The following is a 14,383-nucleotide window of genomic DNA, read 5'->3' as shown; positions in this document are numbered from 1 at the left end:
TGGAATGTAAGCTCCTTGAGAACAAAAACTGACTTGTAGTACATAGTATGGGCTTAACAAATGCTTTATTATTCATTCATTTGGCCTCTGTTTAAAGATTTCCATTGTTAGGAAATTTTATTTGTTTTTAACTTGAGATAGTCTACCTCGCTGTACCATCAGTTCTCTCCTCTGGGGCCAAGCAAAACAACTCAAATGCTACCTTTCCATTCATTTTCTCATTTCTCAGTCACTTCCTGATCCCTTGCAATCTGGCTTCTGACCCCACTTGTCAATTAAAACTGTTCTCTTCCAGGTTACCAATGATCTCTTAAGTGCTTAATCCATTGCCCTGTTCTCAGCTGTCATCCTTGAAGAACTGTAGCTTTTGATAATTTTAGCCATCCCTTTCTCCTGAATAAACTTTTCTCCCTTGGATTCTTTGACACTGTGCTTTCTGGTTCTCCTACTTGTTTTACTCTCCCTACTTAGTCTCCTTCACTGAATTCTCCTGCCCACTAAATGTAGGCATCTCCACAAGGGTCTATCCTGGGCCCTTTTCTTTCTTACTCAGTGATCTCATTAGCTCCCCTGATTTCAATGATCATTTCTGTGATGATCAGTCTCAAATCTGTGTATTCAGTGATAATCTTTCCTGATAGCCAGTCCTTGAAGATCTTCACTTAGAATTCTTAAAGACATCTTGAACTCAACATGTTTCAAACAGAGCTCATTTCCCTCAAAATCTATCCCTCTTCTAAAGTTCCCCATTTGTATTGAGGATACCACCAACTTTCCAGTTACCAAAGTTCAGAACCTTGGGGTCATCCTTGACTTTTCCCACTCCTTCAACCCCCATATCCAGTTGCCAAATCTTCCCAGTTCTACCTCTACCACATCTCTCCTAGCTATTACTTTTCTACTCATATAGGTCCTGCCCTATGTTCAGACTCTTCTTGTCTTCTCAGGACACTTGCAGCAGCCTTTTAATTGGTCTTCCTGACTCTAGGCTCTCCCATCTTCAAACCACTCATCATATAACTCCCTTGTTTGGCATTTAAAGCCCTTTACAATATGTGTTTAACCTAACTTTTCAGCCTTATTATGCATTACTCCCCTTCATTTACTTTCTCTTCCACCCAAACTGACCTGATAGTGGCAACCCTATATAACATGCCATCTTTCCACTTATGTCAGTATGAAACATTCTCCTTATTTACCTGTACCACGTAGAACTCCTAGTTTCCTTCACTGCAAAGGTAAGGTACTACCTCCTACTTGATGCCTTTCCTGATTCTTATGCTTGTTAACACTTTCTCCCTCTCAAAATTACTTTGCATATATTTGTATATATGCTGTATCCCCTCAGGAGAATGTAAACTGGAGAGCAGTGACTTTAATTTTTGTCTTTGTCTCTGGGCCTAGCACAGTAGTTTGCACATAGTAGGTACTTAATAACTGTTTATAATTGAATCAAAACCCAGATGGCTTAAATATGGTTAAGGAGTACAGCTGCGCATTGTAGAATTGCATCATTATATTGAGACAGCAGCCCAAGAGAGAGTGGATAATCTATGAATTATGGAGCTGAGGTGGTCTATGGACCAAGAAGGTATAGGAAACATAATGCTTCAAAACGAAATTAAGTAATTTTAGTAATGGAGAAAAAACCCTAGGGCAAAGACAAGAATCTCTTCAACCAGTTTCAAATAAGGAGGGAGGCAAACAGTTCATCAAGTGCTTAGGCCCACCCAGGGCCAGGTCTTTCACACCCATCTCACCTTGGTTTTGACTCGTTGTTTGCTCTGTCCCTTTTCTGTGCATTCATGTCAGAGGCTGGACACCTGCCTTCAACACAGCTGCCCAGAGTAGTGCTGGAGAAGACTGTGGCTCTTCTGATCCTCCTGTTGAGCCAGACCACTTATTGGCAGAAGAAGCTCTGGAACACAAAGCCCGTCGACTGCAGAAGGAAGTCCGGGATTTAACTGTGAGTCTTAAGTAGGATACTGTTGTTATCCATTGTGAGCTGAATGAAGGTTTACTGCCTTTGCTCACCTTGATTTTGAGGCTTGCTTTTTGTTCTAATTAGCTGCTCACAGTTCTCTTTTAATGCCTAGAAGAGCCTTTTCTGGGATTTGAGCTATTTTGTGAGCTTTCAGCAAATCACTTCCCTTAACCTCAACTTTCCCATCTGTAAAATGGGGATAATAATCTTTGCCCTATTTATCTCACAGGCCTGTTGTGAGGATCCCATGAGATACGTAGGTAAGGTTCTCTAAGATCATTAAGTATTACGGAATCATAGGAGTCAAACTAAAAAGGGCCTTGGAGTTCCTCAAGTGCAACATCCTCATTTTATAGATTGGAAAAATAAGACTCTTAGAAGAGAGGTGACTTGGCCAGGTTTCGACCAGGTGTCCAATTACAGAACTAGGATTTGAGCCCAGCTCTTCTGACTCCAAATTCATGGCTTAGGCTGCTCTGCTGTTAGACTTGAGTCCCCTGTCGATTCCCATGGCCAGCCTTCTGGGCATCTTCCTGAGATACCAGAGTGTCTCATTGGTCTGAAGTCTTCAGCACAAAGAGGCTTAAAAAACTAGATCTTATTCTTTAAGTTTATCTGTATCATAAAAGCTTTTCTATATGGATAGTGGCAGGGGCCGGAGGTTGGGGTTTGAGAGGGAAGAGGGTTTAGAGGTAACATTCGTGTTTAGAGAAATACTATCCCACTCATACCTAATGACCCTGGGGCAGTGGGGATGGACCGAGGCTATCAGAATAGAAGTTGTTATTAACAAGCACATTTAGGAGTAAATTTTTACATAACCAGCCTTAACTTCTCAGTTATTTTTGTTACGACTCACCTTTCATTTCTCATGCACTTCTAAGGCATATTACCTATATGAACTCTGGCAGGGGTGAGGGAAGGATGATTTTATTTTTAATTAGGAGTTTATTCTATCCATGTGATCAAGTGCACTGGTCTTGGAATTAGTAAACTTAAGTTCTAGTCCTGATTCATATTCTTACTAACTATGGGCAGGCAGCTCGGCCAGCCTCTCAACCTCATCATCCTCATCTGTAAAATGGGGATATTATTTGTAATGACTATCTATCTCATAAGGCTTTTGGGAGAATTGAGATAAGATATATGTGAAGTACTTTCTAAACCTAAAGGGTTATACGAATTTCCAATATAATAATTATTACTACTACTACAAAAAAACCCTCAGTTTTGTTATGAGGAACACACTTTATAGATCTTAAATGCCATAGAAAAGATGCTATTGTAATCAGAAACTATTTTAACATTGCAGTTTTTTTCAAGATTATAGGATATAAAGCTAAAAAGGGATCTTAGAGTTCAGATGAAAATCTTCATTTTCCAGCTTAAATACCTTACCCATGATCATTCAAGTGTCAGGGAGACAGTGGTATAGTGGGAAGACGGGTGGTCTGGAAGTCAGGAGATCTGACCTGGAGGATAATATTCATTAATAATTGTATATAGCATTTCCAGTTTTGTGAAGTGCTTTATATTATGTCATTTGCTTTTCAACTTGATTTCAATTTTTGTTTTTGGGATAGGAATTATGGATATTATTTTTGCCATTTTAAAGATAAGAAAATTGAAACTCAGAGAAGTTAGTTATTTGCCCATAGACAAATAACAACCAAGTGTCAGAAATAGGATTTGAACCCAAGACTTCCTGATTCCAAGTCCTGGACTTCATGTACTACACCAAGGAAGATATGAATGAGTTTTGGGCTGCATGGGTGGAGAAAGTTTACACGTTGATATGATTATGGCTCTTCAAAGCAAGAATTAAACTTTGAATCCAAGTCAAGCCTCTCAGGTTGTAGCTCAACAATCCATTTTCAAAGGCTACACAAACATGAAGTGTTTGATTATGCTTTTGACAGGCCAGTTGGCTTCATCTCTTTTTGAAGTCCCAATGGTAAGAGGTAATTGAAATTGAAAGGTCTCTGCATCTGGGAAGTAGGGTAGGCACAGGATACCTGGTGAACTTGTAATCCGGTGGAAGCACAACCCTTAAAAGCCAGAGTGGGTTATTTTGAGCTTATTGGATAGACCAGTGTTGCCACCGCTTTAATCCTCTGACTTTGGAAGGCCCCACATATTGTAGCCATCACTCGTGGAGGAGACAGGGTTTGATGGCAGGGCTGCTAGGGGCGGTCGTTCATCCTGGGAAACAGTACATTTAGGCAGCATCTGACGGCAAAAGGGGCGCTTGTCTTTTGATCATTTTGATGTTCTCGTTGTGTAGGAAAGATACCAGAAAGCCCTGGCTGATTCTGAACATGTACGGAGGCGCACACAGAAATTTGTGGAAGACGCCAAGATATTTGGTAGGTGGCAGCATTGTGCATAATCATATACCTTTCTGTTTAGAGCAGCTCATTGGTTTTGCAATTCACGCAGAATAAAGTCAGTGAGGTTTTCTAGCAGACTGTATTGATCTAGGATTATTTCCATTCTACCATTTATGCTCTTTGTAATATTTGATTTGAAAAGAATTCTGGGCATCCTTAACTATAATCTCCCTGGATTTCATTGTGTAACATCTTATGGTTTTATTTTAGGTATGTGGTGTCATTTGTTCTTCTAACAGTTGATGATGACTAATTGCCACCCACTGTTTGAACAGAGTACGTGAACAGTCATTCCTCTTACTGATTAATCATGCCCCTTCTTTATACATTCAATGCACTTTAGCCCACACTTACCCCTCTAGCATCTTGTTTTATGTTCTACCACGAATCACTGTGCTATAATGGAAATGGTAACAGAAACATCTGGCTTCTTTTTGTAATTCTGCCAGACTACTTGCTGTGGTGACTTAGGGCAAATCACTTAGAACTTTAGAGCTAGAGAAGCAGGAAAAGGTAAACAAGAAAGAGAAATCATAAGGGACTTACTAAAGTTGAACTGTTTTGTTTACATTCCTACATGGAAAGATGATCTGTATGATTCATGAGACCTCAATGTCATAGTAGCTAAAAGGAATATGCACATATATATGTGTATACATATATATACGTGTGTGTGTCTATGTATGTATATATGTAGGTGTGTGTATATATATGTGTGTGTGTGTGTATATGTATGTATACACACACACACACAGAGGGCACAGGGTGAGTTGAATATGAAGGGATGATATCTAAAAAAATAAAATCAAATTAAGGGATAAGAGAGGAATATATTGAGAGAGGGAGAAAGGGAGAGATAGAATGGGGTAAACTATCTCGCATAAAAGTGGCAAGAAAAAGCACTTCTGTAGGAAGGGGAGAGGGGCAGGTGAGGGGGAATGAGTAAATCTTGCTCTCATTGGATTTGACCTGAGGAGGGAATACCATACACACTCAATTGGGTATCTTACCCCACAGGAAAGAAGGAGGAAGAAGATAAAAAAGGGGGGATGATAGAAGGGAGGGCAGACAGGGGGAGGAGGTAATCAAAAACAAACACTTTTGAAAAGGGACAGGGTCAAGGGAGAAAATTCAATAAAGGGGGATAGGTTAGGAAGGAGCAAAACATAGTTAATCTTTCACAACGTGAGTATAGTGGAAGGGTTTTACATAATGATACGCATGTGGCCTATGTTGAATTGCTTGCCTTCTTAGGGAGGGTGGGCAGGGAAGGAAGAGGGGAGAGAATTTGGAACTCAAAGTTTTAAAAACAGACATTCAAAAACAACAACAACAACAAAAAAGTTTTTGCATGCAACTAGGAAATAAGATACACAGGAAATGGGGCATAGAAATTTATCTTGCCCTACAAGAGAAGAAGGGAAAGGGGGATGGGAGGGGAGTGGGGTGACAGATGGGAGGGCAGACTGGGGAATGGTGCAACCAGAATATACGCCATCTTGGAGTGGGCAGGAGGGTAGAAATGGGGAGAAAATTTGTAATTCAAACTCTTGTGAAAATCAGTGCTGAAAACTAAATATATTAAATAAATTAAATAAAAAAAATCAGAAAAAAAATTTAAAAAAAAAGAACTTTAGAGCTAAAAAGTACCTCAGCAGTTACCAATCCGAATTACACCTGAATTATAATCCCCTCAACAGCATAGATATAGACACCTCCCATCTCACCCCCATTTTCCAATTCTGACTCTGAGAACAGTAATCAAATGAACATCACAATTCTTGGAAAGGATATGCCAACTATTTTACCTATAGTTCAGTGTTGATTCCTTTTGACTTCCAAAACAGTCTTCTCTAGCCACCAGTTCCTTGTATATGTTGTCTTGCCTATAAGCTGCTCAAGGGCAGGCAGGGACTGCCTTGCTTGCTTGTATTTTTATCCTAGTACTTGTCCTTATCCCTTGTCCTACAATGTTGAGATATTAATAAATATTTATTCATTCATTCATAGAGCATCCCACAAGTGAAGTTTTAGCTTCTACCTTAAGGTATCTAGTTATGGCAACTCATTACTAACTGCAAAGTAGCCTACTCTGCTTTTGGACAATTCTTCTTATTTGAAACGTTTTCTGTAAATTGAACTGAAATCGGCCTTCCTATAATTATTGCTCATTAGTCATAATTCAGACCTCTGGGACCAAGCAAAGCAAATTTGCTTCTTCTTTCTCAAGAACATCCTTTGGTTATATACCCCTATAAGTCTTCCCCTTTCAAGGCTAAACATCCCAATTATCTTCACCTGGGCCTTACGTGGTGTGGTTTATGGTCTGGAATTCCCTTAGTACTTTTCTTTGGCAGAGCTCCAATTTGTTAGTCACTTTTCCTAGAATGTGGCCCCCGTGACTGAACACGGTATTCCAGATGTGCTCTGACCGGGCCAGTGCACAGTTGGATTGACACATCTGTCACCTTGGACATTATCCTACTATTAATGCAGTCTAAGATCACATTAGCACTTTTTATAACTGGTATCAGATAAATGAGGGTTTTATACTAGATGATCTCTAATGTCCCTTCCAGCTTTAACAATCTTTGAATATAATAATGTGATGATAATAGGAAGCTTCAGTACCCTACTATCAGAATACCATAAATAAAAGTCACATCAAGATGAGCTTAATAGTTAGATGTGTTGAAAACTTAATGAAAAATTATAATATTGCTTTCTTTTCAGATTCATATTGAGTATTCACAACAGTTGATCGGTTTCATGGTCATAGTTGTCTGAGGCCAATTTAGGGCAAAGCATTTCACATGTGGAGTGTGTTGGTAATCAAAATGGGGTCTTAGCACGCAGTTCAACCAAGTGCCCTTAAAGAGTTTGACCTTTATTTCCTTGATTAAATTTGGATAGCTAAATTAATAGTTAAATAAATTCTAACAGAATTAAAAGTACAAATCAATATGATAAAAGATGCAAGTTTACACAGATATTTTATAAATATCTTACTAAATTGTACCTGAGTTAAATGATGAAATTCTAAAAAGAAAAGAATATCTAAATATTAAATCACAATTTGCGTAAAGTAGCTAAAGCCATACAATGCTTGAATTATCTGCATTTAAGGAAATTAGAAAAGGAATAAAATAATGAAGCAAAGAAAATGAAGATTATTAAGATCAGGGAAGAAAATAATGAGTTGGAAAACACAGGAGTTGAAATACTCTTTAAATTTCCTCATTTGTAAAATGGGGATTATGCCCATAATACTAACTTCACGGAGTTGTTGTAAGGTTCAGAAGAGATTTAATGTATATCTATATCTATATCAATCTATACACACAAACATATGCATATATACATATATGTATATACACACATACATATTTGTGTGTACATATGTATATATATATATATCTTGTAATACTTAAAATGTTATAAAAGGAAAGAAAGGGAAAATATTTTATTTATTAAATGTCTACTATATGCCAGCTATTGTTCTAAGTACTTTATAAATATTATCTCACTTGATCCTCTCAACAACCTCAGGAGATAGGCACTGTTATTGTCCCCATTTTACAACTGAAGAAACTGAGGCAGATAGTAGTTAAGTGACTTGCCCAGTGTCACACAGCTAGTTAATTGTGTGAAGGCAGATTTGAACCCAGGATTTCCTGATCCCAGTCCAGTGCTGTATCCCACTGTGCTACCTATCAACCAGCTATTATTGGTACTATTATTAGGCAAAGAGGCAATGAGAGAGCTGTCACCAGAGTCAGGAACACTTGAGTTCAAGTCCCATCTCTGTCACATATTGGTTTTGTGGTCCTGGGTAAGTCACTTAGTCTCTTACTGCTCCCAGGCATTCTGTTAGATTATAAATCGCAGGGAAGGTGCTCATCTGCATTGGTAGAGAGAGTTTTCCACCAAGAATTTTCTACACCAATAAAATCCCAGTTCTACTTTTAAAAAATAGCCAAAAAAATATTTTGATAGAGTGAATAAAGCACTAGATTTGAAACTCAGTCTGGGTCCTATGTCCTATGTCACTTATCCCCTGACGCATGTTGGTACTCCTTACTCTCTTTGGAGTTAGTTCCTTCCAATCTCTTATCAAAGAAATTACCCTGGATTTAGTATCAGAGTACTTGGGTTCAAAATCTGTTTCTATTACTTATTATCTTGGGTAAATCACTTAAACTCTTTGCCCTTAGTGTCTTGATCTGTAGAATGAGAGGGGTAGACTTGCTAACTTCTAAGACTACTTTCAACTCTAAACAGACTGGGTTCGGTGAGTGTGTAACCTTTAAGATAATCTAGTAAGTCTACATTTTGCCGTTTGTTTGATTGTTCCCCAGGGATCCAGAGTTTCTGCAAAGATTTGGTAGAGATCGCAGATATCTTGGAGAACGCCACCAAGCATAGCTCTGGGGAAGCAGAGCCAGGGGAGCAAAAGCCGACCTTCAAGAAGGTCTTCGAAGGACTCTCCCTCCTCCAGGCTAAGCTGCAGAGTGTGTTTGCTAAGCATGGTCTGGAGAAAATGACCCCCCTTGGTGACAAGTATGACCCATATGACCATGAGATCGTTTGTCACATACCAGCTGATGGGGTGCAGCCAGGCACAGTGACACTTGTTACCCAGGATGGCTACAAACTTCATGGTCGAACCATAAGACCTGCCCAAGTGGGCGTGGCTGTTGAGACACAGGAATGATGGGGTCTGGGACCAGGGTAAATTAACATTCTTCTTGCACAGAACATAGCCCCTTGGGTTTCTTTATTTATTACTCAGATTTGTATTATAATTGGGTTGTTTTGCCTGATCTATTTTGAGTTTAATCTATATAGCAGAAAAAACACATTCTTGATTTGGATTGAGAGTCTGAAGACATGCATTTTTATTTCATTTCTGACATATAAAGCTCTGTGACAATGATGAGTCATATTACTTCTGAGCTATAAAATGAGGGGTTTTCACTAAGCAATTTCTAAGGTACTTTGCAGCTTTAATTTTATGATCATATGGATAGAAATTCAATATTATGACTTTACTTGCTTTAATGTAACCTTTCCTTTGACTTCATCAGAAGCCCTGTCATTGACCTTCTTTAAAATATATGTTGAAGAAAGTTATTTATTAATAACGGTACACTGGTGTCTTTCAGGTGGAAAGACAGGATAATATGGTATGTGTTTCTAATTGAATTTAATTCTGTGATATGTCCCACTCCCACCTTTTCTTACTTCCCTATATTCCTTAATAGCAATTCAAAATTACCTTAATGGAAAGTATACTGGGCCAGGACTATGTAGACATGTTTGTTACATATTCTGCCTCTGTTATGTTGGCCTTGCATAATTCTCCTCCCCGGTGAGCCTCACCCATAAACTATGGTGGTCAGACCTTTAGATCTTTAAGATCACTGTTGGCTCTGATAGTATATATTCTAACCTATTGATCAGTTGATTAATTTTTCCCCTCATAATTGCTTTGGCCTGTTCTTCCCCCTTTTATTTCTGACAGTCTTCTCTAAGGTTCCTACCAGTGCTAATATTTCCATTTGATAAAAAAATAATACATGGATTTAGCTGAGTGAATTTTACCTGACTTTTACTTAATAATTCAGTAGATCTGTGATCTCATACAGGTGAATATTTCCTCCATTACTACAGATTTGCAACCCATAGCTTTCTGTTTTTAGTCATAAGACATTTAAAATTTTTTCCAAGTTTTCTTTTTTTATAAGTTTTTAATTGATATCTTCTGTTTTTAACATCATCATAATTTTCCCCAGTATTGCTTTCCCTTCCTCTCCCAGGTTGTCATCCCATGTAACAAATGATAATTTTAAAACAAAAAAAGAAAAAGAAAAAGAAGAGGGGAAAAAATCAGCACAACTGATCCATATATTGAAAAAATTTAAAAATGTGCAATGTATAATATCTTTGAAGCTCCCACCCCCATGGAGGGATGAGTTGGGAATGTCCTCTTGTGTCTCTTTCTTCAAGTCATGCTTGAGCTTTATAATTTTGTTACATTCACCTTTGATTTTTTTGCATGTGGTTGTTCTTATAATTTACATTGTTGTAGTTATCAAGTGTATTGTTTTCTTGACTCTACTTCGTTCACCCTGTATCAGGTCACATAGATCTTTTCATGCTTCTTTGTATTCATCACAGATACCATTTCTAACAGCACAATAATATTCTGTTACATTCATGTACCACAATTTGTTCGGCCATTCCCCATTTGATGGTCATCTACCTTGTTTCCAAATATTTTGGTGTATATGAAGACTTTTCTCAATGGAACTTGCCAAAATGGAAAGTTTCACAGTTCTATCAACAATGTATTTATTAGTACGCCTACTATTCCACAACCCCTCCAACATTGACTATTGCCATTTTTTGTCATTTTTGTCAGTGTACAGGACATAAGGTGAAACCTCAGACCAACGCATGTCTTTCAGAAGTTAATAATCATAATTATCTTAGAAAAGGTTGCAGGTTTTTTTTTCATTTCACTCATTTCATTGGGTTAAGATGCAGAAGGCAAACTTTTATGTGAGCTAGTCTACATCACTACCAGAGAAAATGTGGACTCAGTCCCTGAAAATATTGCAGCTGTGCTAAAAACCTCTTAGCATGGTTGAGGAATGCAAACCCAAAAGTTGGAAGGGACCTTAGAGGTCAGTTATTCCAACCCCTACTTGAAGCATGAATAGCCTGTTCAGTATCCCTAGCAAAGTGGTCATCCAGTCTCTATTGAATACCTCCAGTTACTTGGAACTCATCTCTTTACTTTTAGAACTGTCCTAAAACAGAGTGGGCTACCTCAGAGTAATAATTCAGGCAAAGGCTAGGTGGCCATGGAGTTTTTCAGGCAGAGCCTGTACTAGCACTATTGGGAATACTGTAAGGGGTTATGGGTTGGGCTAGATGCCCCCTGGGGCTCCTTCTACTTTTAAGCTTCTAAGTGCTTTTTTTTTTGGAAATAAGGTTCCTACTTGAACTTCTTTTACTATAGGTTTTCACAAACTTGTCCTGTTTCTGACCATTTCTCTTATGTCACTAAAGAACAGAATTAGATAATCAATCACAAGTCCTCTAGATTAGGCCAGGTCATGTGACCTGGATTCATGGAAGACATATCATGTGAGCCTAGTCGTAGGATTATGGGCTTCATTTCTTCAGCTTGGAATCACTTGTTGTGTAGCGATGATATGTCTAATCTGGACTTATATCTCTCCAAACTTAGCCTGCTTTTAACTAAAAATAATTTGTTGCAGTGTTGGGTCATAGGAAACTTATTTTTTTTTCTTTTTATGTAGTTTGTTCTTCCTTAAGGATATTAGATTGATAATACTAGTAACTCAGACTGAACAGTTCTGATCTCAAACATTTAAATCCGTTCTTACAGCCAACAGTAGTTACACTGCTTCTTTTTTCTTTGCATGAATTTCTGAGCATGTGACCCTCTGCCAACTACACCTTCTCTGCTGGATGGGGCCATTTCCACAATCTGTTCAAAGAATCATAGATATTTTGGATCTGAAGGGGCCCTAAAGCACATCTGATCCAGATCTCTCCTTTTCTAGAAGAGTAAATTAAGGCCAAGAAAAGTGAAATGACTTACTTAAGGTTAAACAGCTAATGAGTAGTGGAACAACGACTTGAACTCAGATCTTCTGATTTTTCCATGGTACCATTGGTGCCTTTATTTTGTCTTTAGATACAAGTTTCAGTATCTTTTGTGGCATTAAGACCTAATTTTTAAGGATAATATTGAAGGTAGAAGGTCTAGTGGTTAAGAAAAAAGTAGAAAAACAAACAGCAGTTCTGAGGATTAGCTGATTTGAGTTCCAGTCTGGCTTTACCATTAATTTTCTGTATAACCATTGGTAAGTCACTTCTAATTTTGACCTCAGTCTTCTCATCTGTGAAATGAAGGAGTTGAACTAATTATTAAGTACCCTTCTAGCTTAAAATGACTCTGATTTTAGATTTTTCCCTTCCTAAATGAACTTAGAATCATGAATGAGAATCCAGTATTTTTTCTCTTGTACTGTATAACAGTTTTTTCTCTTTATGATTTAGCAACTTGCAGTGAATGCCTCTATGCCTTAGGGAACTAGTGGTCATTTTACAGAATTGCAGATGTAGCTAGAGAGAAGTGAGAGTTGTGTAACTAACCTCCGCTTAAACCCAAGGATTTGCTTTGTAAAATGAAATTTTCTTACTTTTTTATGTTTTTGTTTTGCTATGATTTGACTTTTTCTCCCCATTATTTTAACTCTATGTGTGTCTTTTTCTTTCAAGTGTGTTTCTTATAAATAACATATTGGTAGATTCTGGTTAAAATCCAGTTTCGTTTGTTTTTCTTTAAACTAAAGGCAGAGGTAAGAGAATGGAGTTTTGGTTAATCAGGGTTCAGTTTTATAAAGCTTTCAATGTCAATAAAATTGACCTGGTTCCTTCCTACATTTATGAACCCTCTAGTCCCTGCCTTGAACAGAAATGTACATTTTAATCCTTTAGAGGCAAGAGCATTTTATAAGTGTTCTTAATTAATTATTTCCACAACATTGATAAGGTTTTTGGCCTTAGTGTGAAAATTGCTATATGAAAGTAGCAAACTCTTAGAGGCTGGGGAAAGGATGCTTAGGGGATTGAGTAGTTGGATTCTCAAGACCCCTTCCTTTATGATGACATTGTGCTTAGCCAGTGACCTGAGCATGCCACATAATTGGATGTGTTTAAAATAATTTCTGTAGTCAACATTAAGTTGCATGCTAAAGAATGTTCTTCCCTATTGATATTGATGATTATCATCATGGGATAAATGAAGCAGAATCTCAGAGTGAAAATCAAGGCATTAAATGTGCTCAGAATATCCTGAATAAAATCTGCCTTTAAATAATTTTGATGTTTATTCAATACCTAGAACTACTTTGATTTCTAAAATATTTTAAAAATAAATTTTATTTTTGTTGATTTTGTGTTCATATTATTTTCATTTCCCCTTTCCCCACCCAGAGATCGATCCATTGTAGCAAAGATTTTAAAAGAAAAGAAGGGAAAGGGACAGCTAGGTGGTGCAGTGCATAGGGCACTGGCCCTGGAGTCAGGAGGACATGAGTTCAAGTTCAGCCTCAGACACTTGACACTTACTAGCTGTATGAACCCTGTGTTAACCCCAATTGCCTCAGAAAAAAAGGGAGGGGGAGACAATTCAGTGAAACTAACCAAAGCATTATTTGTATCCCTGCTTTTCTTCAAAGAGGGACTATGCTTCTGTGAAGGTTTCATGTTTCAATATAGTAATGTACTTTCTATCTTACAATCTAGTAATGAGCATTCATTTACATAATAAGCTATTATCAAGTCAGTGAACATCTACTCAATTTCTGGATTTTTTGCTATAACCAGAAGGGCTGCTATTAATATGTATATGGAATCTCCCTTTCTGTATTGAATCTCCTTGATGTATATACCTTGCTGGAGGATCTTTAGGTTAAAGGGTTACCATGTATTTTGTAATTTCCTTTCTACTATCATGACCATTTTTGACATCTGTTAGATGTGATAAGTTGAGGTATAGTCAGTCAGTCAGTAATTATTAAGTGACTACTGATAGTTGCTTGGGTACTAAGCTAGAAGTCAGAAAGCTGGCTTTTAATTCTGGCATTCTCTGTTCCATTGACTTCTGTGACACTGCTATCTCTTAGTTATTTGCTTACCTGGCTCATCATCCTTTTCTCATCTACTAAAGATGAGTATCCCCTAGGATTCTGTCCTGGCCTATCAGCTTCTTGAGTTCATTCATTATCTATGAAGATTAACCTTGAGTCCACACACATACATAAATACACACACACACACACACACACACACACACACACACTCTCTCTCTTCCTCCATTCTAGTTGTGTATGAATAATGTCTGTTGGATATCTCCATCTGAATGTTCTATAGGCATCTCAAACACAAGTTGTCCAAAATGGAAGTC

General features: G+C 37.7%; 1 protein-coding gene across 1 annotated transcript; it reads left to right on the top strand.

Annotated features, from left to right (window-relative positions):
- The first annotated feature begins 1,553 nt into the window (after positions 1-1,553).
- On the top strand, positions 1,554-13,368 carry GRPEL2 (GrpE like 2, mitochondrial). Its single transcript, XM_036749757.1, has 4 exons — positions 1,554-1,591; positions 1,813-1,966; positions 4,269-4,350; positions 8,733-13,368. Exons 1-4 carry the CDS (start codon positions 1,554-1,556, stop codon positions 9,086-9,088), a joined length of 630 nt encoding a protein of 209 aa, XP_036605652.1. The 3' UTR covers positions 9,089-13,368.
- The last annotated feature ends 1,015 nt before the right edge of the window (positions 13,369-14,383 follow it).

Source organism: Trichosurus vulpecula, chromosome 3 (genome assembly GCF_011100635.1).
Source record: "Trichosurus vulpecula isolate mTriVul1 chromosome 3, mTriVul1.pri, whole genome shotgun sequence".
In the NCBI taxonomy this organism is placed as follows: Eukaryota; Metazoa; Chordata; class Mammalia; order Diprotodontia; family Phalangeridae; genus Trichosurus; species Trichosurus vulpecula.
Note: the sequence above shows the minus strand (reverse complement) of the source record. Positions and strands in the feature narration are given on the sequence as shown.

Coding starts and splice junctions, on each gene's coding strand:
- GRPEL2 (XM_036749757.1), top strand. CDS start 1,554: ATGAATTATGGAGCTGAGGTGGTCTATGGACCAAGAAG. Junction 1,592..1,812: donor GTGGTCTATGGACCAAGAAG/GTATAGGAAACA, acceptor CATTCATGTCAG/AGGCTGGACACCTGCCTTCA. Junction 1,967..4,268: donor AGGAAGTCCGGGATTTAACT/GTGAGTCTTAAG, acceptor CTCGTTGTGTAG/GAAAGATACCAGAAAGCCCT.